The sequence below is a fragment of the Dendrobates tinctorius genome, unplaced genomic scaffold (assembly GCF_039654945.1).
Source record: "Dendrobates tinctorius isolate UK_male_01 unplaced genomic scaffold, ASM3965494v1 ptg000016l, whole genome shotgun sequence".
NCBI classification, from domain to species: Eukaryota; Metazoa; Chordata; class Amphibia; order Anura; family Dendrobatidae; genus Dendrobates; species Dendrobates tinctorius.
In genome coordinates this window covers 35,799,931-35,826,486 of record NW_027361684.1, presented here as the reverse complement: position 1 = coordinate 35,826,486, position 26,556 = coordinate 35,799,931, and the positions used below count along the sequence as shown (strand labels likewise).

The 26,556-nt window shown below is 46.0% G+C and overlaps 1 protein-coding gene across 2 annotated transcripts in view; it reads right to left on the bottom strand.

Moving 5' to 3' along the window:
- SERPINF1 (serpin family F member 1) overlaps positions 1-26,556 on the bottom strand; it is a 111,719-nt gene that overhangs the window by 23,309 nt on the left and 61,854 nt on the right. For both annotated transcript variants that reach the window (XM_073565684.1, XM_073565685.1), the window contains 2 exons: positions 22,048-22,203; positions 17,456-17,659 (listed from right to left, as the gene is read on the bottom strand). In XM_073565684.1, the coding sequence (XP_073421785.1) occupies positions 17,456-17,659; positions 22,048-22,203 (360 nt within the window). The remainder of the gene's footprint in view (positions 1-17,455; positions 17,660-22,047; positions 22,204-26,556) is intronic.

Genomic DNA, 26,556 nt, shown 5'->3' with positions numbered 1-26,556 from the left:
TGGCTATGACATCACTAAAGGTTGTATAGACACACACAGGCTTCCCTGACACAGTGTAACAGAAAGATCAGCAGTACCTCTGCTGATCAATACACCCTGGAGCCTGCATCCCAAGGCCACCCACCTTGAGACCCATAATGGTCATTTAGGACCCTGCTCCTGTTACCACACTGAATGTGCCTGTACACTCATCCTGGGACACCCACACAGCTCCCCCTAGCTGACATAGTGGTAACTACACCACATACCTCCCCCCTCTGTTCAAACTTGTGGGGTTGAACACATGACATCACCCAGGGATCTTGAGACCTGGCACCCATGTCACCTTGCCCTACCAGTCGGGAGGACCATCTCCGTCTGTTTCGGTACTCATACTGCATATTTACGTTAGGCCTCCCCTGCCCCCAGCGGTCAGTATCTCGGCCTTGGGCCTTCCCGTCAACGTCCGTCAGTGTGACCAGACACTCTTTAGTCTCCGCCTGTCTGCAGTGTGCTCCATCACGCGACCTCTCACTGACTGGCTCTCCCAGTTCGCACGGTCATGAGTCCCACGTCCAGCTGGGCCAACTGGCTGGTCTGAGTCTGACCCTCTGTCGCTATGTCCACCACCAAGTCTCGTGCCTATGTTACTAAGATTAGACCGGCCACTTGCGGACTCTCGACGTTCTTGCCTTCGACTACCTGTCCTTTCATTCCTTGGAGGATCCCTTCGGGTCCTTACACCTTGGGTTGGAGGGGGACGCCACCTGACATTCTGTATCTGCTTATTCACCTGCAGTCGATCCTGTCTTAGCTGCTCAATCTCCTTCAGGTACGCTACCCGATATTCCAGGAGCATGCGAAGCTTCCCAATGCTTTCCACCGAACCAACCACAATGACAGGAACCATGTCATCTTCAACAGCGACTTGGATTTCAGCAGCAGGTGGGATCCTCACTCTCTTCACACTGGATCGATTCACCATCTCCTGCATTACCTTTCCAAGTCTGCCAACAACTTTCCCCACCAGATTTTTGGGTACCGGAATTATGTCTTCCGCAAAGCCCAGCCGACTTTGCGCTTCCCTTGCAAGCTCCAGACGTCGAGCGGCTTTCCTATTACGCTCCACGAGCATCTGTTTCGTGCGGAGACATTGTAGGTGCATCTCCTTCAGGACAGCCACCCTTCTCTCTGTGTCTTCCGTTTCTGCCAGTATCACCAACTGGTCTGTTTCTGGTGCCCAGCTCACACTATAGGCCTTTACTGCCTTTTTAAAGGTCTCATGCACACCTTCGCTGGCACACGCTTCTCGCACGTCTTCGGGTACCTCCATCACGCACTTGAAGGTCATGGACTTGCTCTCATCCTGGACAGATGGCTCTGGGTTCCCCACGGACACTTCCCTCAAGGTATCTGCCAAGACCGGGTGACTGTCTTGTGCAGCTCTTGGCTCACCATCTTCCTGAGATTTACAGTCTTCAGGACCCTTTTCCAAGATGGGCTTTGGCAGTTCTGCCTTGCTATCAGTCGGGCAAGGCCGCTGTACGTCTTCGCCCATCCACTTCTTCTCCTGTAGAAGACCTTTTACTACTCCTCTGAGTTCTTGCAGAACTTTATCTCGCTCCTCTGCCAGGTAGCGACGCTGATCCTCTCTCCTGAGAATCTCCTGTTGATGCTTCTCTTGGGCCTCTCTGAGCACCTCCATATCTTCCAACAGGGTCTTGTTCATGGTTTTACATGCTGACAGGTGACCTCTGAGCTCAGAGACTTCCTTCTCCAGCTCATCCACTCTGTGCTCAGCTGCTTGCCTTAGGACTCTTTCCCGTTCGACATGTTCTGTTACAGTCTCCTTTATCAGCTGTATCTCATGATCTTGTTCTCTTTTGGCCAGCACGTGTCTCACCACTACCTCTTTAATTATATCATCAAAGGGTACCACTGGGTCAGTCACACCAGTCGAGTGAACCCTCCAGTTACCGTCCAGCACCAATGTGTCTAGACCAGTAGTCTCATCTCCCAGCCCACCATCTGTCTTATCACGAGACGTCAGGTCCGTCAGTTGGGCAGATGTCCTTCTTCCGGTCAGTTCTACCTCTGACCTGTCCACGTCAGGAGCCGTCACTGTCTCAGTGTCTGCTTGCCCCACAGTCGAAGCATCTCCATCGTCCGACCAAACGTCATCAAACAAAAGAAAGTCCCGGCCCCTCTCCCAGGCATAGACTAAGTCCCGTGGTATCCCACTACCTTGGCACTCACCACCTTTGGTCCCCTCAAACACTACTGTGTCTACTGCGTAGTTCACAGTGACCCCGTGTTTACAGCGAACCCTGACGTTTTTCTCGGCCCGAGAGAAAACGAGAGGCGTTCCTGTCAGAGTCACCTGACTCTCTGAGTCCAGCCGACCAAAGGCTCCTTCCCGGTGCAGCATCACTGTACACATCTGTGGCCCGTCATTACTACCCGGAAAGGATATTCCACATTCTGAAAAAGACCTGCACATACACTGCGGTACTCCAGACATATCTACTGAGTCACCCAGTGTTGTCACTTCTTCACACTTGGCCCCTTTCTGGACCACCACCCCACTTTGGGTTGCCACTCCAATTTGGGTCACCGCCCCCTTTTGGAACTCCACCCCTTTTTGGGTTACCACTCCAACTTGGGTCACCGCCCCCTTTTGGGACTCCACCCCTTTTTGGGTTACCACTGCAATTTGGGTCACCGCCCCCTTTTGGGTCACCGCCCCCTTTTGGGATTTCCCCATGTCCGTCCTGCAGAACCTCTTAGGCCACAGTTCACACAGTACAGTTTGTCTTTTAACGATACCACACAAGTCTTTGCTGGCACCACCACAGCTCCTGCTGTCACTGATCACCGGCACCTCCGGCTGCTGTTCACACACATACACAGCGGCTGGTGTCACTGCAGCTCCTGCTGCGCCATCTTCGTGGACCCGCCGATCCACCGGAAGCCGCTTGTCACCTTCGTAACCCCGCCGGGTTACTGGAAGCCGCTTGTCACCCTCAAAGATAAAAAAGCCACAAAAGTGCACCCATAGGGCCTTACCAGTGCAGGTATAATGGGTTATGCAGCAATAATACAGGGTACTCACCCTTAATAGTTGTGTAAAGCCACAACTACTGTATCCGCTTAGTCATATGCAATAAAGCTGCAGCAGGATGGTGTAGACAGACAGTGTCTGCTACCAATGCTCCCAGGGCAGATCCCTTAAAGAAAACACCAGGTCCCTGTGCTGCAAGACCTTCGTGACCCCACTGAGCCACAGCAAGCACCTTCAGGTTTTGCAGAGGAAAAGAAAAAAAAAAAACACATGCACAGTCTCTCACATGTCCTGTCCATGCGCTATTCAGGACGTACCGTCTCCGCCTGAGACCGTCCACCACACAGGGCGCAACGGGTGCTATTCAGGGAGCAGCCCTCCTCCCAGGGTCTCCCAACACACCGGCCTCACCAGGTCCAGGGGCTCAGCGGGTGCTCTTCAGGACATCCGTCTCCACCTGAGACTGCCCAACACACGCCTCCAGGACCTTGCTCACTGACCCCTCCAGGAACACAGTCTCTCACTGACCCTGGTCAGTGCAACACAGACTCCTGTCTGTTACCTGTGTCGGCCACACAGGTTCCTGGACGCCTCTTCTCCTCAGAGGTATCCCACAAATATTAATACAGTCACTTTCTCTGACCTCGGTCAGTATTACTCACGGTTGTCAGACCGTCTGCTCTCCTGGCTCAGAATCGCCAGCGCTGCCACACGTGCTTCTGGGAATCGCTGCCGCAGTCTGTCACCAATTGAAGGGATTCGACTCGCTTAGGTGCAGCGGGAGACAAACATGAGGCACGTTCCTTTAAAATTTCACCAGGTTTATTACTCCATAAACCATAGACAGCATAACACTGAAATGTAACCTTCACTTCAGGCAAAGGAACAGAAATGTCCGTGGCTTCAGACTCGGACTGAGAGTCTCAGCACATGCTGGGAGCTGTAGTCCTCCCCATATACACTCTCTGTAGTGTCCCACCTGGACACATGGAAGTCTGTCCACACTCAGACAGACTCCCTCCACACTGTCTCACATGTGCCAAACACCTCAATTACATAGCCCTGTAACCACACCCACAGGTGATCACATGGCTATGACATCACTAAAGGTTGTATAGACACACACAGGCTTACCTGACACAGTGTAACAGAAAGATCAGCAGTACCTCTGCTGATCAATACACCCTGGAGCCTGCATCCCAAGGCCACCCACCTTGAGACCCATAATGGTCATTTAGGACCCTGCTCCTGTTACCACACTGAATGTGCCTGTACACTCGTCCTGGGACACCCACACAGCGCCCCCTAGCTGACATAGTGGTAACTACACCACAATATATAATTTTTTATATATATATATATATATATATATATATATATATATATATATATATATATATAAATGAGCTGTTAAGATATCTGGACCTTACACAAATGTCCCTGAGAATCTGCCTCCAGAGCTTACTTTAAACAAAAAGAGGCTTTATCAGAGTGAGACATGTGGATCAGTTTTGCAGACTGTCAGTCATTACATTCTCAAAGTGGTAACACCGCTCTCTTTCAATTACAATTAGCTCTGGAGGCAGATACTCAGGGAGATCAATGTCCGGCCCATAGATCTGAACAGCTCATTTACATATAAGAAAAACATGGATAAGACATCATATCTCAGATATCAAGATATCACTTTATTCAACTTTCTACATTCTTATATGGGTGGCTTAGGAGCATTCATCCAACTGTCCTGAAAATGAAAAAGAGAACATTCAGAGGACTAGCACTAGCAGAAAAAAAAACTGTGTCCAAACTACAGCGAAATACCCTGAAGATGAACGCTCTATAATCAGGATCTATGTCTCTATTTTATGCTGCCCTTAGTAGGGAATCATAAACCTGTTGACAAATTCCTTTTAATCCTCCTTGTTTTCATTCCTTGAGGAACCATCGTGTATGAGGGGATGAGACCGCTAATATTCTCAAATATTTCAAACAGTCTACTGCTTCACAAATCTCATAATGGAAATTAGGATACAGACAAAAGCTTTTGTGATGTACAATTGCATCCAGAAGTACACTGCTCAAAAAAATAAAGCGAACACTAAAATACAGAAATCCGCACAAAGAAAAATGAAATGCGGCACAGCCCCTATATACTCCGTAATAACAGGCACCACACAAGCGTGGCTACTTAAAAGACACCAATCTCAAATAGACCAGGTGCACATCCAAAAAGAGTCTGTAGTCTTTGCAATACACACATCTAAGAAAAAGATAGATGGCACTCACCGTCTTAAAATTCCAACGCTTTATTAGGACATCTTGGAATTGCAGAGGCAGGAGAGTTTTCAGTGGATACTAAGTCAGGATGACGGCCGTCTCGCGCAAATGTGCGCTTCTACGGGTCCCTGGGCAAATGGGAAGTGACGAGGCATTTATAATGATGATAAGGTGGATATGGCTGTATTTTTGTAATTAATTTGCTATGTTCATCCGTTTTTTATTGAGTGTGAATTTTAAATATGTTTTTTGTAATAATTTTTTGTGTTCATTTGATCTAAAGCAGGGGCTTTTTGTAGGTAGTGGGGCGGCCCTTTGCATTTTGTATAAGGGCCTTGTCACTTCCCATTTGCCCAGGGACCCGTAGAAGCGCACATTTGTGCAAAACGGCTGTCGTCCTAACTTAGTATCCACTGAAAACTCTCCTGCCTCTGCAATTTTAAGATGTCCTAATAAAGCATTGGAATTTTAAGACGGTGAGTGCCATCTATCTTTTTCTTAGATGTGTGAACACTAAAATACCGCTTCCTAGATATCACTGAATGAAATATTCCAGTTGCAAATTTTCATTCATTACATAGTGGAATGTGTTGAGAACAATAAAACAAAAATGATCAATGCAAATCAAAACTAATATCCCATAGAGATCTGTATTTGGAATGATACTCAAAATCAAAGTGAAAATTAAATTACAGTCTGATCCAACTTCAGTGGAAATGTCTCAAGACAAGGAAATGATGCTCAGTAGTGTGTGTTGCCTCCACATGCCTGTATGACCTCCCTACAATGACTGGGCATGTTCTCCTTAGGGATCTCCTCCCTGACCTGGATTAAAGCATCAGTCACCTGGTGTACTGGCCTGTCTCCTGGTATCTGCTCCATGCTCTGGACCCTTGTACTGATAGACACAGCTACCCATATTGCTACAACTTGCAATGATGTGTCATCTTAGATGAGCTACACTACCTGAGCAACTTCTGTGGGTTGCACAGTAGACAACGCCTCAAGTTACTGTATCTCAGGGGTGAGAGCAATGACAAAATGCAAAAGTGACCAAAACAACAGCCAAAATGGATGAGAACACAGAAATGGTCTGTGGTCAGCCACTGCAGAACCACTCCTTTATAGGGGTTATCCTGCTAATTGCTTATCATTTCTACCTGTTGTCTGTTCCATTTGCACAACAGCAGGAGACATTGATTCACAATCATTGTTGCTTCATAACTGGACAGGTAAATTTCACAGAAGTGACTTGGAATTACATTGTGTTGTTTAAGTGTTCCCTTTATTTTTTTGAGCAGTGTATTTGCACATACACAGATTTAGTATAATTTAGCCTCTATGAATAAAGACAATGAATTTGAAACAAAGCCACCAAGATGCAACTGAAGTGTAGAATTTCACTTTTAATTCAAGGGGTTTATCATTTAGGAATCACAGTCATTTTCACAAGCTCATAGGTAATTGGACAGTTGACTGATATGCATTTTCATGATCTATTGTGGCCAGTTTCCTCATTATTTCATGACAAATTAAGAAGATAAATGGTTCTGGAATTGAATCCAAGTATTGAATTTGATAGGAACTGTCAATATGTGGTCCAAACAGATGTCAAGGCAAGTGATAGAGGCCATCATTAAGTCTTTTATCATCATTAGAGAGATAACAAAAACTTTAGGAGTTGGCCAGATCCACAATTCCGTGCATTCTCTAAAAGATACAGCCATATCAAAAGGCCTGGAAGAACACAGATGAGCACAGAACTCTTTCTTTGGTTAAGAAAATCCCTTTACAGAATTTAGACAAGTTGAGACCACTGTCAAAGTATAATCAGAGCCAACTTTATGGATGACAATCCAGGGGGGTTACCTAAAGATGCAACCGTTGGTAACAAATGCGAGGTTTTACTTTAAAATACACTCAGTCTATGGCAAGATGAAGCCAAGATTAACTTATCCCAGAGTGATGGGATGTGAAAAGAATGAAGAATGAAAGGAGGGTGCATCAACTGAAGCATTCCACGTCTATCAAACATGGCGAAGGCAGCAGTATAATATGGGCATGTATGGCTTCCAATGGAATTGGGTCACGAGTGTGTACTCAAGGAGGGACTGCAGTTAGAAGTAAGGGGATGAATGATAAAAACCTATACTTTCTGCTCAGATTCAGTCAAATTTTGTATAGCTGAAAGACTTTTCTTCCTAAATGAGTCTTTTAAAGGGGTTTGTCCACTATTAGGACCCGATAAAATGAAAAAAACCTATCTCCTATGCCGGCACTCTTCTCAGGGTTCTCAGACGGTGTTGCGCCCAATCAGCGCTGGAGTCGCTGTTAACGCCTAAATACGGATTGAACATGAAGAGAAAGTCAGAAATCAGCTGCAGCCCGGACTTCACTGCACGAGGGTCCCCGGGAGAGCGACTGCCGACACAGCGGGAATGGCGTTGGCGCAGGAGGTGAGTATATGTTTTTTTGTTTTATCGGGGCCAAACATTTAGTTCAAGAAGGGGTTGATCTAGTAGTGGACAACCTCTTTAATGACGTCCTTGTATGTTTGCAATTTACACCTCTCCCTCACATTATTTCCGTTTGTCATATTTCTTGTTTTATTCTTTACTTGTTGCCTAGGGGGTCAGTCACAGCACCAAAACAATTTGTATAAAACCCTTTGGATTAAATCTATACTGCAATCACATATCGATGGCTTTGTATCGAATACATTGTACTTGTGTAGAGAAGCTGAGTACTGAAAGCTCTGTCAGTGCCCACTCCTGGAAACAACTGTGAATGATCTTTCATATCATATGACACGTAACATACACAAGGACCATGCTTATTTCTACTCAGATTTTCTATATACAATTGGGTCTAGAAATACAATATTTGGACAGTGACAGAATCTTGGTGATTTCAGCACTGCATGCCGCTATTTTATATATAAAATGAAACAACTGAGATGAAATAGAAGTGGAGACTTTCAGGTTTAATTAAAGAGGTTGAACAAACATATCCCGTGAAACGTTTAGGAATTGCAACCAATTTTCCACAAAGCCTCCTCATTTCAGGGGCTCAAAAGTAATTGGATAAATTAACTTTACCACAAATAAAATGTTATTTTTAATACTTTGTAGAGAATCCTTTGCAAGCACTGACTGCCTGAAATCTGGAAGATATGGACATCACCAAATGCCGGGTTTCCTCCTCTGTGAAACTTTGCCGGCCTTAAGGGTGAGTGCACACGCTGCGGATTCTGCTGCGGTTCCGCAGCGGATTTGGCCCTGCGGATCCGCAGCAGAAACTGCTGTACAGTACAGTACCATTATTCCCTATGGGAAATGGAAACCACACTGCAGATGCTGCGGAATTTTCCGCGCGGATTTTCTGCGGTTTCTAAACCGCAGAAAGAATTGACATGTCAATTCTTTCTGCGGATTCCGCAGCGGTTTACCATCTCTTCCATTGTGGAGATGGTAAAACCGCAGGATAATCCGCAGATAAATCGCAGGTCTTTTGACCTGCGGATTTATCTGCGGATTTTGACAATCCGCGCAGATCGATCCGCAGCAGATTCTGCAACCTTACTGCAGCGGACTTCAGTTGTTGCTTGTTTTTGGGCCTTCTTGCCTTAAGTTTTGTCTTAAGCATGTGAAATGCTGCTCGATGGGGTTGAGATCTGGTGATTAACTCGGCCATTGCAGAATATTCCATCTGTACTGTGAATAGCCGTCCAATCAACCTTGCTGCATTTGGTTGAATCTGAACATAAAGTATAACCCTGTACACTTCAGAATTCATCCGGTTGCTTCTGTCTTCAAATATCAAAAGACTGACAGTCACTTCCAAACAGAGACAAATGTGAACAGGTGCAAGCTAAGAGAGCAGCTCTATATATAACTATCAAATTAAAGCTGTACTCTGAAACACTGTTCACATTTGTCTTTCTGTTTGGAAGTGCTGGTCAGTCTTTTGGTATTTGTAATACACGCCTTCTGACTGAGCACTCCACCCATCAGCATATGGCGGTTTTAAATAGCGCTTGATCCTACCTGCCCATATAATTGTAGGCTTTTAGCCCGGGAGAGGTTTCATGTTAGGTCAGGATCTTAACAAAGGGGGTATGCCTTTTTGCTGGCTGTTGGGCTCACATGGCCAATTTATGCGCTAAGTACTGTGAGAATCATGTGGGAATAGTGGATGAGGGCAGGTAAATCTCGCCCAGATTCCTTTCCTATGTGGCCTAGTCTGGTCAGTATCGCACCTGTTTGCTAATGAATAATGGGAGGTGGATATAAAAGGATGCCAGGTGGTTGTGTGAGTGTCTCAGCCTGGGAATACAGAGAGCCTGTCTGTGTGAGAGACACACGTGAGTGGAAGCAGTGCCCACTGCAACTGTGGTTTGGCTGGACGGGAGAAGCCCGCCAGTTGGTAGTTAGGTTGTCCATTGTTTAGTTAGTGCCGGACAGGCAAGGATTTGTTTTATGTTTTATTTCCTTTTGCATTGCTTTCACCGTTAATAAACCTGACCCAGGGTCAGTTACACCCGAATCCCAGCTCTGCGCCTGAGTTTCATGCTGAATGCACGTGACCTTTGACCCCAGCAAAGGCGATCCCGGAGTGTTTTATCACATTGTGGTGGAGAATGCGGGCATCACGTTGCAAGCATGAGCATGGAGGACGTGGTGAAAGCGCTGGTACAGTCCACCGCCGTCCAGCAAGAAGCTAATCGGGTGATGATGGCCCAGCTGAAGGAGTTGGTGGACATGACAGCTACCGATCGTTCGCTTCTCCAGCAGGTGGCGCAGCGCCTGGCAAGCCTACATGAGGTTAACCTGGAAGCCGAGTCGAGAGTGATTCACATGAGTCGGTACTGGCAGAAGATGACGACCGAAGATGACGTCGAGGCATACCTGACCACGTTTGAACGGACGGCGGTGCGAGAAAAATGGCCGAAGGCACGATGGGCCGGCCTGATTGCCCCGTTTCTTTCCGGTGAGGCCCAAAAGGCTTATTATGACTTAGAGCCTGAAGCCGCGCAGGACTTTGACAAACTGAAAGCCGAGATCTTGGCCCGGCTGGGAGTGACGACCGCTGTCCGTGCACAGAGAGTGCATCAATGGACTTATCAGCCGGATAAACCACCGCGGTCACAGATGTTCGACCTGATCCACGTGACGAAGAAGTGGCTACAACCCGAGGTGTTGACAGCGCCAGAGATAATCCAGAGAGTTGTCATGGACAAGTACTTGAGAGCTCTACCGCCAGCCCTGAGGAAGTGGGTAAGCCATGTAAATCCTACGACGGCAGATCAACTGGTGGATCTGGTTGAATGTTACTCCGTGGCGGAAGGACTCCGAGACGACGCTACCCCACCTCGTTCTTCATCATCTCCACGTGGAACCGGTAAGACTGTTCCAGGGAGTAGGGGAGATGGAAAAATCCCTAAGACAGTGGGGGAGGAAAACAGGACTGCCTGCACTGCAAGGCCGAGAGTAACGAACTATGGTCTAAGCAAGGGGCCCGTTAGGTGTTTACGCTGCCAAGAGATGGGACATATTGCTGCGAACTGTCCGGTCACTACTGAACCCATGCAGTGCGACGTCACAGACTCTAAAAACCGCATGTCTATGGTTGCACGGGTAGTGAGTGTGAATGCCGGTCAAAAGGATGTGGAAAAACACTTGTGTGATTTAACTGTTGATGGCAAAAATGTGGTGGCATTGTTAGACTCGGGAAGTGTGGTGACTCTGGTGAAGGCCAGTCTGGTGTCAGCCCCGACTGGACCATCAGACAAATTTTCTGTAACGTGTGTGCATGGAGACACCTGTTCGTACCTCACCACGGTCATATGCATTACAACTTCCTATGGGTCTGTGCAACATAAAGTGGGACTCGTCCCGGCGTTATTGCATGATGTTATCCTGGGCCGGGATTTTCCCCACTTCTGGCAATTGTGGGAGAATCAGTTGATGCCTTTGGGTAATAGTGTACATGATTCTTCTCCCAGGGCGCGTGTGGGTCCCGAACCCCGGGAAGAGGTTCCCCCGGAAGACTCGGGGGAAGAGTCTGCGGGAAATGACCTGCAGTTCCCGTTTTCAGTCATGGCGGGTGATACGGAGGAGACCGGGGAAGAGGAGGAGGCTGACAGCCGTCCACCTCCCCGTTTGCCGGATTTAGAAGTTCAGAGAGATGATTTCCAAAGCGAGCAAATAAAGGATCCTACCCTTTCTCAGGCTAGGACAAATGTAATAGTGATAAATGGGGTACCCGTAGAACCTGGCTCTAGGCTGGCATATCCTTACATGGTTCTGGAGAATGATTTACTCTATCAGATAGAGAAAAAGGGGGAAGATACGGTGCAACTATTAGTCGTGCCAAAACCCTACCGGCGGCAGGTGCTGGACCTGGCCCACGGACATGTGATGGGAGGTCACCTGGGAGTCCAGAAAACCACCGAAAGGATATTACACTGTTTTGTTTGGCCAGGCATGCATCACGATATCCGTGTATATTGTGAGTCTTGTCCTGACTGCCAAGCCTCTGCACCTAAGCCCCGGTTCTGTAGCCCTTTGGTACCCCTACCTATTATTGAAGTCCCGTTTGAGAGGATTGGGATGGATTTAGTTGGGCCCCTTCCACGGTCTGCACGTGGACACCAACATATCCTGGTCATCTTGGATTATGCCACTCGTTACCCGGAGGCCATCCCTTTGTGTAACACGGCCACCAAGACGATTGCCAAGGAACTGGTGCATGTGTTTAGTCGGGTCGGTATACCAAAACAGATACTCACCGACCAGGGGACCCCCTTTATGTCCAGGGTAATGAAGGAGCTCTGCCGATTGTTACAAATCGAACCGTTACGCACATCCGTGTATCACCCTCAAACAGACGGGTTGGTCGAACGGTTCAATAAAACTCTGAAGCAGATGCTGAGAAAGGTGATAGACAAGGATGGGAAGAACTGGGACTATTTACTTCCGTATTTGCTTTTTGCCATCAGGGAAGTACCCCAGTCTTCCACGGGATTCTCGCCTTTCGAGTTATTGTACGCCCGACGTCCTCGCGGACTGTTAGACGTTGCAAAAGAAACCTGGGAGGGTCAGGTCACTCCGTTTAAAACAGTGATAGATCACGTCACACAAATGCAGGACCGTATTGCGGCTGTTATGCCTATCGTCAAAGAACACATGATACAGGCTCAAGGAGCCCAAAAAAGAATCTATGATAGGGGCGCCAAGATCCGTACGTTTGCACCCGGAGATAGGGTGTTGATCTTGGTCCCCACGGTGGACAGTAAGTTCCTGGCAAAGTGGCAGGGCCCCTTTGAGATCAAGGAAAGAGTTGGTGAAGTAAACTACAAAGTATACCAGGCAGGTAAACGGAAACCTGAACAGATTTATCATGTAAATCTGATAAAGCCCTGGAAGGATCGGTCTGCCTTGTCAGCGGAGCTGGCCCGTCCTGTCTGCTCGCATACCGTACCGGAGGTACGGGTTGCAGAGACTCTCTCGGAGCGGCAAAAGACTGAGGTCAGGCAGTTTCTACTTCACAACCAAAAGTTTTTCTCAGAAAAACCCGGGCAGACTACGCTAATAAAACATGACATCGTAACGGAACCTGGTGTCACAGTTCACGTAAAGCCCTACCGAATCCCGGAAGCGCGCCGTGAAGCCGTTTCCCGAGAAGTGAAGGAAATGTTAGAGTTAGGTGTCATTGAGGAATCGCACAGTGCTTGGTCCAGCCCGATTGTGCTAATTCCTAAACCGGACGGCACCATCTGGTTCTGCAGTGACTTCAGGAAACTGAATGCGGTCTCAAAATTTGATGCCTACCCCATGCCCCGGGTCGACGAGTTGATAGATCGGTTAGGAAAAGCCCGGTATATTACGACCCTAGACCTAACAAAGGGGTATTGGCAGATCCCTCTGGTGGAGGCTGCCAGAGAAAAGACAGCATTTGCTACCCCAGAAGGTCTATTTCAGTATGTGTATATGCCGTTTGGTCTGCACGGAGCACCGGCGACCTTCCAGAGACTGATGGATCGAGTCCTGAGGCCACATAGGCAGTAGGCTTCGGCCTATTTGGACGACATTGTCATTTACAGCTTGGACTGGGAGACTCATCTCCAGAAAGTACAAGCTGTGATTGACGACCTGTGGGAGGCAGGTCTAACCGCGAACCCCAAGAAATGTCACATCGGGCTAGAAGAAGCCCGGTATTTGGGGTATGTAATTGGGAGGGGTGTTGTTAAACCCCAGGTTGATAAGATTCAGGCCGTTCAGGACTGGCCACAACCTGTCAACAAGAAGCAGGTGCAAGCCTTCCTGGGGATTGCCGGTTATTATCGCCGGTTCATACACAATTTTGCAGCCATCGCTACCCCCCTGATGGATCTTACAAAAGGGAAAGACTCCGTCATGATTAAATGGAGTTTAGCGGCTGAAGAAGCCTTCCATAGCCTAAAACGGGCACTTTGCTCTCAGCCCGTACTGGTGACTCCGGACTTCCGCAGTGAGTTTGCGGTACAAACGGATGCCTCTGATACCGGTATCGGGGCCGTACTCTCACAAGTGAGGGACGGAGTGGAACACCCAGTCCTCTATCTCAGCAGGAAGCTGAATAAATATGAGCAAAGGTATGCAGTCGTAGAAGAAGAGTGCCTCGCCATTAAGTGGGTTCTAGAGGCCCTCAAATATTACCTGGTGGGCCGAAAGTTCAGGCTGATCACTGACCATGCCCCTCTCAAGTGGATGCACTTGAACAAGGAACGGAATAGCCGGGTGACCAGGTGGTTCCTTGCCCTGCAGGCCTACACTTTTACGGTGGAGCACCGCCCAGGGGTACAGATGGGAAATGCAGATGCCCTGTCCCGAGTGCACTGTTTGGCGGGTGTCATTGCTCGACCGGAGTGGTCTGAGCAGAAGGGGGGATATGTGAGAATCATGTGGGAATAGTGGATGAGGGCAGGTATATCTCGCCCAGATTCCTTTCCTATGTGGCCTAGTCTGGTCAGTATCGCACCTGTTTGCTAATGAATAATGGGAGGTGGATATAAAAGGATGCCAGGTGGTTGTGAGAGTGTCTCAGCCTGGGAACACAGAGAGCCTGTCTGTGCGAGAGACACACGTGAGTGGAAGCAGTGCCCACTGCAACTGTGGTTTGGCTGGACGGGAGAAGCCCGCCAGTTGGTAGTTAGGTTGTCCATTGTTTAGTTAGTGCCGGACAGGCAAGGATTTGTTTTATGTTTTATTTCCTTTTGCATTGCTTTCACCGTTAATAAACCTGACCCAGGGTCAGTTACACCCGAATCCCAGCTCTGCGCCTGAGTTTCATGCTGAATGCACGTGACCTTTGACCCCAGCAAAGGCGATCCCGGAGTGTTTTATCACAGTACCTTCATTTTTTTTAACCTATTTTCTACAGCAGTAATGCGATTACAATTTGATATATTCAATGTTTTCATAATATAGCGTTTCAGAGTGGAGCTTTAATTTGCTTCTGTCTTCATTCACATCATCAATAAACACCAGTGACCCAGTGCCATTGGAAGCCATGTATGCCCATGCCATCAGACTGCCTCCACCATGTTTTACAGAGGATGTGGTTTGCTTTGGATCATGACCCTTCTCCATACTTTCCTCTTCCCATCATTCTGGTACAGGTTGATCTTAGCTCAATCTGTCCAAAGAATGCTTTTCCACTACTGGTCTGGCTTTAAAGTTTTTTGGCAAAGTATAATAAGGCCTTTCTATTTTTAAGCCTGAATAATGGTTTGCACCTTGTGATGAACCCTCTGTTTGATCTCATGAAGTCTTCTCTTTATGGTAGACTTAAATACTGAAACACCTACTTCTTGAACAGTGTTGTTCACTTGGGTGGATGTCGTGAAGAAGTTTTTCTTCACAATGGAAAGGGTTCTGAAATCATATACCACTGTTGTCTTCCATGGACATCTAGGCCTTTTAGAGTTCCCAGTCACCAGTGCGCTCTTTTTTGCAGAATGTACCAAACTGTTGATTTGGCCACTCGGACCATTTCTGCTATATCTCTGATGTAGACTACCGTTCAAAAGTTTTTGGTCACCCAGACAATTTTGTGTTTTCCATGAAAACTCATACTTTTATTAATCAAATGAGTTGCTAAATGAATTTAAAATCTAGTCCAGACATTGCCAAGGTTCGAAAAAAAGATTTTTATTGGAAATTATAATTTTGTCCTTCAAACGTTGCTTTCGTCACAGAATGCTCCCTTTGCAGCAATTATAGCGTTGCAGACCCTTGGCATTCTAGCAGTTAATTTGCTGAGGTAATCTGGAGAAATTTCACACCATGCTTCCAGAAGACCCTCTCACAAGTTGGTTTGGCTTGATGGGCACTTTTTGCATGCCATACAGTCAAGCTGCTCCCACAACAGCTCAATGGGGTTGAGATCTGGTGACTGCGCTGGCCACTCTATTACAGATAGAATACCAGCTGCCTGCTTCTTCCCTAAATAGTTCTTGCATAATTTGGAGGTGTGCTTTGGGTCATTGTTCTGTTGTAGGATGAAATTGGCTCCAATCAAGCGCTGTCCACAGGGTATGGCATGGCATTGCAAAATGGAGTGATAGCCTTCCTTAATCAAAATCCCTTTTACCTTGTACAAAATCTCCCACTTTACCAGCACCAAAGAAAAACCCCAGAGCATCATATTACCTCCACCATGCTTGACAGATGGTGTCAGGCACTCTTCCAGCATCTTTTCAGTTGTTCTGCATCTCACAAATGTTCTTCTGTGTGATCCAAACACCTCAAACTTGGATTTGTCTGTCCATAACACTTTTTCCAGTCTTCCTCTGTCCAATGTCTGTGTTCTTTTGCCCATACTAAGCTTTTCCTTTTATTAGCCAGTCTCAGATATGGCTTTTTCTTTGCCACTCTGCCCTGAAGGCCAGCATCCCGGGAGTCGCCTCTTCACTGCAGATGTTGACACTGGCGTTTTGCATGTACTATTTAATGAAGCTGCCAGTTGAGGACCTGTGAGGTGTTGATTTCTCAAATTAGACACTAATGTACTTGTCTTGTTGCTCAGTTGTGCAGCAGGGCCTCCCACTTCTCTTTCTACTCTGGTTAGAGCCTGTTTGTGCTCTCCTCTGAAGGGAGTAGTACACACCGTTGTAGGAAATATTCAGTTTCTTGGAAATTTCTCGCATGGAATAGCCTTCATTTCTAAGAATAAGAATAGACTGTCGAGTTTCACGTGAAAGTTCTTTTTTCTGGCCTTTTTGAGAGTTTAATGGAACCAACAAATGTAATGCTCCAGATTCTCAACTAGCTCAAAGGAAGGTCAGGTTTATAGGTTCTCTAATCAGCCAAACTGTTTTCAGCTGCGCTAACATACTTTCACAAGGGTTTTCAAGGGTATTCTAACCATCCATTAGCCTTCTTACACAGTTAGCAAACACAAAGTTCCATAAGAACACTGGAGAGATGGTTGTTGGAAATGGGGCTCTATACACCTATGAAGATATTGCATTACAAACCAGACAATTGCAGCTAGAATAGTCATTTACCACATTTACAATGTATAGAGTGTATTTCTGAATCATTTAATGTTAGCTTCATTGGAAAAAACTGTGCTTTTCTTTCAAAAATAAGGAAATTTCTAAGTGACCCTAAACTTTTGAACGGCAGTGTATTTCTCCTTTTTTCCAGCCTAATGATAGTCTGTGTCGCTGCCATTGAGAGCTCCTTTGCTTGCATGTTGTTGGTTCACAGCAACAGCCTCCAAATGCAAATGCCACACCTGGAATCAGCTCCAGACCTTTTGCCTGCTTAATTAATGATGGATTAACGAGGGAAAAGCTCATGCAGCCAGTTAAAGAACTTTTAAGATGATTGTCCAATTACTATTGGTCCCTTTAAAAAAGAGGCAGCTACATATTGAATAACTGTAATTCCTAAACTGTTGCTTCAATTAGGATATGAATACCTTCATATTAAAGTGGAGGATCTGCACTTTAAACCCATATTGATTATGTAACTGTATCTTGAATATGTTTTGCTATACAGCTAAAATGTCAAAACTTGCATCACTGTCCAAATATTTCTGGACCTATCTGCTTACCTATATAATATTATCACTTTTATAAACATTTACCTTTAAAATATGCAGCACCAAGCAGGAGGATACTAACTCCCGAAGGCACTTCCTTAAAGAACTTCACTACTTTGCCGTCAGTTCTCTTCTGCACAAAGTCGTTGGCCTCGGATAGATCAAGACGAGTATTTCCTGACAGAACTCTTGCCTTATTCCCATAGTACTTCTCCAATTGACTTGCGAACTCTGCACGCAGCCTCAGCCCTTAAAATAAAATTACAAAAAAACACCATGTTATTACTTCTATACATCTGCATATAGGCAAAGAACATGAAAAAATTAGGACCCTCCCCGATGGTAAAAGTAAAAGTTTGCGTGATGTGTTTCCATTTTGTCCATTCAATGCTTTGGTGGATACATTGGTGACCTGCTATTTATTTTGGAAGAGGAGGCATTCTAGGGCCGCTGAGCGGAGATGGAAGAGAACCCATTCTACTGAGCACTTCAACGCATACAAGCAGTCCCCTGCCAGCTTTAAGTCCACGCTCTCTGCCGCAAACAAACTTACTTCGCATCTCTCATATCCTCCCTGGCTCACAACCCTAAACAGCTCTTCAACACTTTCAGGTCTCTACTCCGTCCCACAGCACCTCCTCCCTCTCCTCTCATTTCTGCTGAAGATGTTACCTCCTTCTTTAAGCAGAAGATCGATACGATCAGACAAAACTTTGGCCCGCAGCCCCCAATGCCCCTCTTAGCCGCTCAGCTCTGTTCTGCAAAAGCCAGCTTCTCCACCATGACAGAAGATCAGCTCTCCACCCTTTTGTCAAGATCACACCTCACCACTTGTGCCCTTGACCCACTCCCGTCCCACCTCATCCCTAACTTGGCCACAGTCTTCATCCCATCTCTAACACACCTCTTCAACCTTTCACTTACAAATGGTGTCTTTCCCTCATCCTTCAAACATGCCTCAATCACACCCATTCTCAAAAAGCCATCCCTTGACCCACCCTCTGTGTCTAACAATCACCCGATATCTCTTCTCCCTTACGCCTCAAAACTACTGGAACAGCATGTATATCTTGAACTGTCCTCCCACCTCTCCTCCTGTGCCCTCTTTGACCGGTTACAATCTGGCTTCCGACCGCATCACTCAACTGAAACTGCCCTAACTAAAGTCACTAACGACATACTAACCACCAAGAGCAAGCGACACTACTCTGTCTTCCTTCTCCTGGACCTGTCCTCTGCCTTCAACACCGTGGACCATTCCCTTCTGCTACAGATTCTCTAATCTCTTGGCATCACAGACTTGGCCCTATCCTGGATCTCGTCATATCTAACAGACCTAACATTCAGTGTCTCCCTCTCACACACTACCTCCTCACCTCGCCCCCTGTCTGTAGCTGTTCCTCAAGGCTCTGTCCTAGGACCCCTACTATTCTCCATCTATACCTTCGGCTTGGGACAGCTCATAGAATCCCACGGTTTTCAGTATCACCTCTACGCTGATGACACGCAGATCTACATATCTGGACCCAACCTCTCCTCCTTACTGATCGAAATCCCACAATGTCTGTCTGCTATCTCAGCCTTCGCTGCTCGCTTTCTCAAACTGAACATGGACAAAACAGAATTCATCATCTTTCCCCCATCTCACTCTACCCCTCCACCAGATGTATCCATCAATCTCAATGGATGCTCTCTTTCCCCAGTCCCGCACGCTTGGTGCCTTGGGGTGATCCTCGACTCGGCGCTCTTTTTCAAACCACATAGCCAAGCCCTCGCCTCCTCCTGCCGCCTCAAACTCAAAAATATCTCCCGGATCCGCTCATTCCTCAATCACGAAACCACAAAAACACTAGTGCATGCTCTTATCATCTCCTGCCTCGACTACTGCAACCTCCTCCTCTCTGGCCTCCCCTCTAGCACTCTGGCACCACTCCAGTCCATCCTACACTCTGCTGCCTGACTAATCCACCTGTCTCCCCGCTACTCCCCAGCCTCCCCCCTATGCCAGGCCCTTCACTGGCTTCCTATTGCCCAGAGGATCCAATTCAAAACCCTAACCATGACAGGCAAAGGCATCCACAACCTGTCTCCTCCATACATCTGTGACATGGTCTCCAGGTACCAACCCGCACGCAACCTTCGATCATCTCAAGATCTCCTTCTCTACTCTCCCCTTATCTTTTCTTCCCACAACGGCATACAAGACTTCTCCCCTGCTTCCTCCATACTCTGGAACTCTCTGCCGCAACACATCAGACTCTCACCATCAACGGAAACCTTCAAGAAGAACTTGAAGACCCACCTGTTCCGACAAGCCTACAGCCTGCAATGATCCTTGGCCTACTGAACCACCACATGACCTGCTCTACCCTCTCCTACTGTATCCTCACCCATCCCTGTAGACTGTGATCCCTCGTGGGCAGGGTCCCCTCTCCTTATGTACTTGTGTGTCCCTTGTCTTACACATGTTTATTATACTTGTTTTTTTATTTCCCCTTTTCACATGTAAAGCGCCATGGAATAAATGGCGCTATATAAATGCATAATAATATTAATAATTCTAGGTGTTTGTTTTAAATAACAAAAATTACATTAATTTCACTCCCAACATCTGAAGTTTAAAGGGAATCTGTCACACCATTTTTGGACTATAAGCTGCCTGCACCGTCATCAGGGGCTTTATCTACAGCATTACAGAATGCTGTAGAAAAGCCCCTGATGGCGTTGCCGGCAGCTTATATTTCAAAAAATAGGTGACAGATTCCCTTTAAGAAGTGTTCTTACTGGATATTAAATTAAAGAGCTTTAGTGCTGAAATAAGTTCACATGTTATCAGTTTTATCCCTCTGTGGGGAATGGATGAGGTTGAGAAACAATTTTTTCAACAACAGCCATTTTTTAATCACAACAGTTACACCCAAGGTTAGAAGCCAGGGGTTATCCACATGGGCCCCCACAAGTCATTAAGTACACAAAAAGAGAACAGATCCCCATGGTATCACTTTTGTTACTGACAGTAGAAAATTTGGGGATATAAAACGTGTTACACAGAAATATTTCTCCGTTTAATACCAAGGCAAAGTGTATGGCAAAATTATAGATTCAAGGGGAAGAAATGTCTTCCAACTCCCACGTTTGTGATTGTTGGTTTAGGCCTCAGGTGTCCAATATTATATAAATTCATGCACATTTATTTTTATACTGTTTTAAATTACCTTTAACCGCTATTTATCACATTAGTTACACATTAATACATGTGCACTTTTTACATGCTTTGTGATTTAATTTACTTAATACATTATTAAATCATTGTATTCATTTTAGCGATCGGTGCATATATATTTTTCAGCCATTGAGGTTTGTCTTGTCCTCTGCACACTTTTGATGCTTTTAAATATATTTTAATTTGATTTTCATGATTAAATTCTTTGTAAATATAATTGTCTTGGTATTATTTTCTCATTTTATTATCATCTCTGTCTTTTTTGTGATATAATAAATTTATTTTTATCATGAATATTTTGAATGTCTTTTTTGAGGGTAATACGTACCGTAAAATCCTGAGTGACAACCTCCTTCCCTCCGCCAGGACATTAAAAACGGGTCGTGGCTGGGTCTTCCAGCAAGACAATGATCCAAAACATACAGCCAAGGCAACAAAGGAGTGGCTCAAAAAGAAGCACAGTAAGGTCATGGAGTGGCCTAGCCAGTCTCCAGACCTTAATCCCATAGAAAACTTATGGAGGGAGTTGAAGCTCCAAGTTGCCAAGCGACAGGATCAAAATCTTAATGATTTAGAGATGATCTGCAAAGAGGAGTGGACCAAAATTCCTCCTGACATGTGAGCAAACCTCATCAACTACAAAAAACGTCTGACTGCTGTGCTTGCCAACAAGGGTTTTGCCATCAAGTATTGAGTCCTATTTGCCAGAGAGATCAAATACTTATTTCTCACTGCATATAAATGTATAAAATTGATAATATCTGTAAAGGGCTGTGGAATTGATGACGCTATATAGGTGAGTAAAATAAATAAATATAATATATGCAATGTGATTTTCTGGATTTTATTTTTAATATTCTATCTCTCAATGTTAAAATTAACCTACCCTTAAAATTATAGACTGTTCATGTCTTTGTCAGTGGGCAAAGTTACAAAATCGGCAAGGGATCAAATACTTAATTCCCCCACTGTATGTGATATGCATACTCCCGGTCACAATCCAACTAGACTGTTTCCGGCCTCACTCAATACACTTGCATTGAGCGAGGTGGCACCCGTCTAGCTGGCTGATGGCCGGGAGTATGCATATCGCACATGTTACTCATGCAAGTTACATGTTATTCGAAATAGCGCCAATGATAAATATGACTGATATGGGGGTCTGTGGGCCATAGAATAATGGGGTGTCTGGTAATGCAGTTATATTAAACACTTTTTCTGGGAGAGAAAAAAACGATTGGCCAGGCACTTTTATCTGTATACAATGTAACACTGTCTTATAATATTTTTTATTCTAGAACCAATGTACGGTTGGTAATTACAATGCGGTGAGCATGAAGCAATTAGCAGCTGGACATTTATAATAAACTGCAATTGCTCATTGTTATGCGGAGTATGTGAAATGACAGCCTACTTCTCTCAATGATGACACGCGATGTGCTTTTTAACCCTTCTGGGCTTGATGATAGACTGGTAAGCAAGTCTTTATAAGTTGCATGGATGTCTGCGTCATTAAGCAGGTCATAGTACAGGGAACGATGTATTAGGGATTCAGTCCGGTGTCCACCCCCTGGAAAGAAAGAAAATGAGTTACATTATTAGGTTTAAGGGTTTTTTTTGTCCCAAAAATACATTATTGCTCAATATCACATTTTTTACATAATTTCAAACCTAGTTTATTCAAAGCCAGTTTACAAAAGATATTGATTTGTCCTTAGTCCAAGTTTAAATAATGTTTCACTTTAAAACAATTATATTCCAATATGTTTCTACTAAAAATACATAAAACTTACTAATACGTCCAACTGTTCACCGAGGTCCCAATGTTGGCCCCAGTCCCAGATCCCGCAGCATCACTTTTGGCTCTGTGTTCCACCCAGGAGATATCTATACCAGCACATAATCAGGGCAACGCTTTAAGAGGACTGACTATTCGCTCATTTCAATAACTGGGACAGCTCCCTTCTCTGTCTGTGCATTGGTCATCATCAAAATGGGCAGGGTGTCTACCAATATGAGCAGTTAGCCAGCCCACTTCTCACATAGCACTAATGATGTCCTAACACAGGAATCTCCTGTATCCAACACAGGTCTAAATGTAGAGGTGCTGGGTACCCAGAATAAGGCTGTTATGGGGACATTGGTGGAAATTTAGAAAAGTTTATTACTAAGATTTTGATTTTTATAATAGGAATATATGATACATGTATCATTACTAATTCTTATATTTTGAAAGGCATGGAGACAATCCTTTTTTTGTTTAAAACTGTAAATTTTTATTAAAATATCAACTTTTGACAGGTGAGATAGATCAGGACCAACATTTGCATTACATAGAAAAGAAATGAGGAGAATTACATTGGTTCACCAATCAAAATATAACAAAGGCATAAACAAGTCATCAGAAATGTGAACTTAAATATACAAACATGTAGACAGGACACACAACAGAAAGAAGAGGGAAGAGAAGGCTTCCAAAGAAGGGGGTTCAGGAGCACGAAGAACAGCCTATTCAGTTCTGTGGGCCTAAAAGTAATCCCATGAAGCCCAAATCGACTCAAAACTCTCCACCCTTGCGTGTAGAATCGCCGTCATGTATTCCATCCTTCGGATGGACAATCCTTTTTTTTAAGGGCCTAAAATTGTAAATCTAAAATATTTCTCTTACCCGTTCTCCTACAATCCCCTACTTTTATTCGGCCATGTCTCTTCTGGCATCTTTAGAAAGAACATTCACACTAGGCATTTCAGAGACAAAACCCAAGAAGAAAAAAAAGCAAAATGAGGATATACCCTACAGCAAGTAAATAAGTAAGCAATAAAAGTATGTGCAAATAACAGAGGGTAGTTAGTTAACCCTGTTTTTATATAAAGGAAAAAAAAGCTTAAAATGCCACCATGACAAGGTGTACCCACTGGGATAGACTAATCGGTCTCTAGTATTAAAACCTTACCATGTGTCAAATGACGTCAATGTGAATAAGGAGAGAACGGGACAGGGTTCCAAGTGGGCCACCCCAAGCTATATAGATGAAATCCTTAGATCATAGTCCGGCTCATTTATTTGGTTTTGCAGTAATGTCATTCTTTGTACAAACTTGTGTGTGGCCCACCTTGCTGAGCTAAGTATTTCATCTGTATAGCTTTCTATGGATGGCTGTCTTAGTTGGGACCCTGTCCTGCTCTGTCCTTAGTAGACATAGTCTTAGGCTTTTGCACTCCTATATGTGGATGTGAGTGCTCAGAATGAAAATAGCAATCAATTTCCAGAAGACACCTTTGGCACTCAAAACATGACACTTCGGGTATAATTGAATAGAATCAAAGGTTCTAGAATCAAGCACACCACAAACACCGACGCACCCTGGGACAGATATCGTAGATAAAGGCCTATTGTGACGTCTGCCTGCGGGTCTGGGCTGCAGCCAGGCAACACCCCGAGAAACACTGATACCCTTTACCCCTATACAGGGATCTGGATTTATAGCAGAGCCCAGGAGGCGCTGTCTGAATAGGAGCAGTGACCAGAGCAGGACGGTCGCCAGAAAGGTGTTCCAATACAGGACACAAACGTGGAGATATGCAAGTCTAAACCAGTCGGACAGCAATGGTACAAAAACGGTAGACAGAAGCAGAGTCAGATTCAGGCCGAGAGTCATAAACCAGGAGAGTAGCAGAGGTACAGAATCGTTAGGCAGAGGCAGAGTCAGATTCAGGCCGAAAGTCATAAACCAGAAGAGTAGCAGAGGTACAGAATCGTTAGGCAGAAGGAGAGTCAGAAGTCCAGGTCAAAGTCAGAGTCAGTCAGAAAGTAATTCACACAGTAACACACGGGGGGAACCAAGAATATATCCGGCGGCTTGCAAGTCCAGTCCCAAGGTATTTCAGGGATCAGGTCACCCCTCATAGGTTCCTGAACTGATGATGTCATCAGTACCGCCCCCAGGACCAGGCCAGATGGAGATGCAGTAACCTCTTGATGACTGACAGAGGGGCGGAGCCTGCGTCCACCAGATGCCTGCGCAGGTGCCCTTACTCTGTCAGCACCATAACTCCCGGGCGAGCCATAGCGCCTCCTAGTGACCACGACAGGAGCAGCAGACCCAGAATTTAACGGCGACGTGACAGACCGGCGCCTCCTAGAGGCTAAAGGCGGGACAGTAGGCTCTGAGCCTGACGTGACAGAACCACGGCCCCTTCCAGTGGCCGAGGCAGGAACAGCCGTCCCTGAGTCTGACGATAAAGTGGCGGTACGGCGCCTCCTAGTGGCCGCGACCGGAACAGCAGGCCCTAAGTCTGGCGGAAACGTGACAGTACCCCCCCCTCCAAGAGGGGCCTCCGGACCCTCAAAAGACGGTTTATCAGGGTGAAGGAGGTGAAACCTTCTAATCAACCCCTTGGCATGAATGTCACTAGCGGGGACCCAGGACCTCTCCTCTGGGCCATAGCCTTTCCAATGAACTAAATATTGCACAGACTTTCTCACTAAACGGGAATCAAGGATGCCCTGGACTTCGTACTCCAAGGCACCCTTGACCAAAACTGGAGGAGGAGGGGATTGGACGGGACGAATTGGGGAGCGGTACACCTTGAGAAGGGATTTGTGGAAAACATTAGGAATTTTAAAAGCCTGAGGGAGCTTTAAACGAAAGGCTACCGGGTTAATTACTTCTAATATCTCGTAGGGACCAATAAACCTGGGCCCCAGTTTGGCAGACGGCACCTTAAGCTTAATGTTTCTGGTAGACAGCCAAACTTTGTCCCCAACTCCTAGGTGCGGCCCCGTGGACCTCCGTTTATTTGCGGCCGAAGCCTGCCTGACCTGGGACCCTTTCAAGTTTGTGTTCACCTCTGACCAGATTGTCCTTAAGTTACGTATGGAATTCTCTACTCCCGGAAGCTCCGACATCTTGGCCGAAAAGGAACCAAAACGTGGGTGCAAACCATGATTGCAGAAGAACGGGGTGGTTTTGATAGATTCCTGGTATTGGTTATTTAGAGCGAACTCAGCTAATGGGAGATGTTCCGCCCAATCAGACTGATGTTCCGAGACATAGCAGCGAAGATATTGCTCTAGAGCCTGGTTGGTACGCTCCGTTTGACCATTGGTCTCAGGGTGGTAAGCGGAGGAGAAGGATAATTCAATACCAATACGTTTGCAGAATGTCCTCCAGAATTTGGAAACAAACTGGGTACCTCGGTCGGACACGATATTCTCTGGAGCGCCATGCAGCCTTATCACATGAACAATAAACAAGTTACTCAGAGTTTCTGAATTAGGTAATCCAGAGAGGGGAACGAAATGACATTGCTTACTGAACCTGTCCACCACCACCCAGATACATGTTTTCCCCTCTGAGGGTGGTAGGTCAGTAATGAAGTCCATGGAGATGTGGGTCCATGGACTCTCTGGAGCGGGCAAGGACTGGAGCCAGCCGGCAGGCCGATTGTGAGGGGACTTGGCGCGAGCACAGATTTCACAAGCTAGTACAAAATCCTTGCAGTCCTTAACTACCGTTGGCCACCAAAAACTCCTAGTCACAAGTCTGGCGGTATTATTGACCCCAGGATGGCCTGCCAGGACAGAGTCGTGCGACTCCTTCAGAACTTGTAGGCGAAACGGCGCTGGAACAAACAATTTCTGGGGGGGCGTCGAGTCAGGGGCTGGTTCTGGGGATCTACGGATCTCCTCCAGAAGGTCCAGAGACACAGCCGACACAACAATACCATTGGCCAGTATTGGAACTGGCTCCGAGTCCTCAGCCTGTGAGGGGCAGAAACTTCGAGAGAGAGCATCAGCCCTCACATTTTTGGTACCAGGACGAAAGGTTATTAAGAAGTCAAACCTAGAGAAGAACAAGGCCCACCTCGCTTGTCTAGGATTTAATCTTTTAGCTGACTCCAGGTAAGTCAGATTCTTGTG